The sequence below is a fragment of the Athene cunicularia genome (genome assembly GCF_003259725.1).
Source record: "Athene cunicularia isolate RWA chromosome 21 unlocalized genomic scaffold, athCun1 chr21_part1, whole genome shotgun sequence".
NCBI lineage: Eukaryota > Metazoa > Chordata > Aves > Strigiformes > Strigidae > Athene > Athene cunicularia.
This window is the reverse complement of record NW_020799127.1, coordinates 8534966-8538100: the sequence shown is the minus strand read 5'-3', so window position 1 is coordinate 8538100 and position 3135 is coordinate 8534966. Positions and strand designations below refer to the sequence as shown.

The window sequence follows — 3135 nt, the reverse complement described above, 5'->3', positions numbered from 1 at the left end:
CAGCAGCGCCCGCGCCGAGGTGGCCGACATGCGCTCGGTGCGCTGGGCCGTCTGGAGCCCCGTCCCCGGTGCCGGCGAGGCGGACGTGGTCCTGCCCCTGCGCGGCGGCGCCCGCCGCGGCCCCTGCCAGGCCCTGGTCTACCGGACCCCACCGAGCAGCAGGAGCTCTCTCCAGGTAAGGGCTGGCCTCTGCGCCGCGAGTGCGCGGGGACGCTGGCGGTGCCTGGGCGGGCTCGGCGGCAGAGAGGTTCTTGGCCAAATCCTGGTTAAGTGCCCGGTGACGGGACATTCTGCGAATCTGGGGGAGAATGAGCCCGGGGAGAGCAGGGTCGTGGCCCCACCCCTGCCAGCGAGCGCCGGCGCTGAGCGGCTGAGTTACTGCCAACGTGCCACTGGTCAGCAGAGTTAGTCATCGCCGGCCTTCTTGGAGGCCACCGTGACCCCAGCTGGCTTATTCTGGGTGGTCACAGGCAAAAGATAAGGACCTCGCTCCAAAGTATTTGTCAGGGAAAGGGTGTTAGGGCTGGGGCGAAGGGGTGACGGGGGCAGCTGAGCCACGGCGGTGGTGTGAAGCTGCGTGGGTTGCTCTGTGCCGCGGCGGGGTGCGGAGGGACGGATGGATGGCAGGATGGGTGGGTGGGTGGATCAGCATCTGTAGAATTTGCTCAGTAAAATCTTAGACCGGGTGGCGGTGGGTGGAGTTGGCAGGTGTGTGTGTGTGTGTGTGTGTGTGTTCACAAGGACAGGGGTATTTCAACAGCCCATGGAGGTGCAGCCCCTCGCTGGCTCTGCCTCCGCCTTGCACCGCCGGCTGCAGGGCAAGGGAGCCGGCTCGGGGAGGTACGAGGGAGGCTGCGTGTAGCACGCTGTCTAAAAGTATTTCGTTTCCAATTTTCAGGGGAAGCACGTGGAGTCTGGGACTGTCCAATTCCATGTTTCCACTGAGTCGGAAGAACATCTTGTAACTGCTGCGGAGATCCTACGTAAGGACAGGGACGAGCCGGAGGAGCCTCCCACGCCATCGCTGAGTGAGTGTTTTCCAGATCGCTGACATTTAAAATACAGAGTGTGGCATCGGTGTCTGCTCAGGAGAAAAAACGCAACTTCACCGAGTTTCAGCGCGATAGTTTATGAATTACCAGAGTGAACCGAGTTTCCATCGAGCTGAATTCAGCTCTTTTTAACTTGCAAAATTCCCCACTGATAGTAGCGCTGAGCCACGTGCAGAATCCCCAGGGGTTCCAGCTCCCGTTTTGGGTCACTCTGGTGGCATTTGAGCTCCTGTGCACCGGCAGCCCCGGGCTCTCTGCTCATCCCTCTGCGCTCTGCGTCCCTCTGGAGGTGAGGACAGGGGAGGTGTCAATTATAGGCCAAGGAAAAAAAAAAAAAACAATCTCATTGCGGAGCTGTGTGGGGAGCGTGACAGCAGCACGCGATGGATCCGCGCACGGGCTGTGCCCGGCCGGGGAAACCCGGGCTGCGTGTGTGCCCGTATCCATGTGTCTGTAGCGCAGGGCTGGTCGGGGTTGCAGCACCCATCTGTTGGAGGAAGAAGGAAAACTGCCGTCGGCTTGGCACGGAGTTGAGTCGGTGCCCCGGGCTGCTGGAAGTCCTTGTGTCTGTCTAATCCCCTTCTTGTGGTCGGTGGGAAACTCCTCTGCCGCGTCGCACCTGGTCCCGCGGGGTCTCGGGGCGGTGCTCCAGATTCCCGACAGCATCTGAATAGGTTTCTGGGGCTCATGCGGCCCCTCTGGCGAGCGGGGAGCTGCCAGCCCGTGGCTCAGGGTGATGCCCGGTGCGGCGGGTGCCCGTCCCCGCGCCGGCTCCGGTGCTGCTGCACCTTCCACGAGGTGGCAGTGGCACCGTGGCTTTGCCGCCGCGAGTCCCGGCTTTCCGCGGGCGAGGAGCCGGGTTTGCTGGTGGCGGGGGCTGTAGAGCAGAGCGCTTGGCGGGTGAAATGAAGGGCCTGGGCGCTGGGGCTGGGCCGGGTTTGGCTCCCCGCGACACGGCCGCTGCTGGCGGCGGGCAGGGCGTAGGGGGAGCCGTGGTGGGGTGAAGGGAGAAGCCAGCGCACGCCTGGCGCTGGGCTGTGGCTGGGCGGCAGCGTGCTGGAGCACGGGCAGTGTGCCTGGCGAGGGGGGACACCCCGGCAGCACAACTCGGGGGGATGCACTGCTCCGGGGGGCTGGCGGCCCCGGGGAGAGCTTGGCAAGTGCAGCGGTGGCCCTGGAGCCGTGCTGTGAGGTGGGCGGCCACGTGCAAGAGCCAGCCCGTGCCCTGAGCTGCCGCAGAGTGTTTGGCGTTAACGTTTTGTACAGCCCCCTTGGAAAACGTGCCGCCATCTGGCCCTTCTGGCCAGGGGAGGCCAAGCGTGTCTTCTGTCAGCTCAGCTGCCGGCGGCGCGGAGGGATCTGTCCATCGGCTCCTGAACGCTGGGCAGAGCCTCCCCCAGGGGAGAGACCAGTGCTGGAGATGTGAGGGAGACGGGGGGGCTGGGTTCCCTTTGCACAGCAGCCTGCACGAGATAGCTGGGATGTACGTGGTGGTGAAAGCAAAATAAGGCCTCAGCATCGCGTGGCGGCAGAGGCAGAACGTCTGTGCCCCTGGTCTGCTCCAAAGGACCCAGGGCTCGGCGGCGGGGCGAGCCGAGCGGCCAAATACAAACCCGGTAAAGCTCCTTTCGGGGCACGAGTGCACAAACAGATGAAGGCAGCAACAAGAAATAACAGAGGAGTGACGAAAACCTTAAGTATCCTAAAACTTTCACGTCTCATTAAGCATCCCACTTAGGCAGTGCCGCGTGGCCGCAGGGAACCGCGGCGCTGTCAGGGGACGGGGAGCTGCCGAGCTGCCTTCCGCGGCAGAGCGAGCCTGATTCCCAGCAAAACAATGGAGGGATCTGGAGACGTGCTAGTGCCCCCCCCGGCAACAGTCTTATTGGAAAAATAAGTCAAATAAGTGGTTAAGCGGTGGTAAGCTGCCTCGCTGAGCTGGTTTCACCCCCAGAATCTCAAAGGGATGGCGGGAGGTTGGGGGGGGCTCGGTGGCGGAGGGCGCAGGCCTGGGGGTGATGGCTCCGCTCCAGCATCTCTCCCGTCCCTCTCCGCAGGTCCAACGGCCCCGCTGCCAGCGGCC

At 63.7% G+C, this 3135-nt stretch overlaps 1 protein-coding gene across 1 annotated transcript in view; it reads left to right on the top strand.

Moving 5' to 3' along the window:
• Window positions 1-3135, top strand: part of NPHP4 (nephrocystin 4) — an 18797-nt gene that overhangs the window by 5733 nt on the left and 9929 nt on the right. Inside the window, 3 exon segments of the mRNA XM_026862962.1 lie at window positions 4-175; window positions 899-1028; window positions 3110-3132. Of these exon segments, the coding sequence (XP_026718763.1) occupies window positions 4-175; window positions 899-1028; window positions 3110-3132 (325 nt within the window).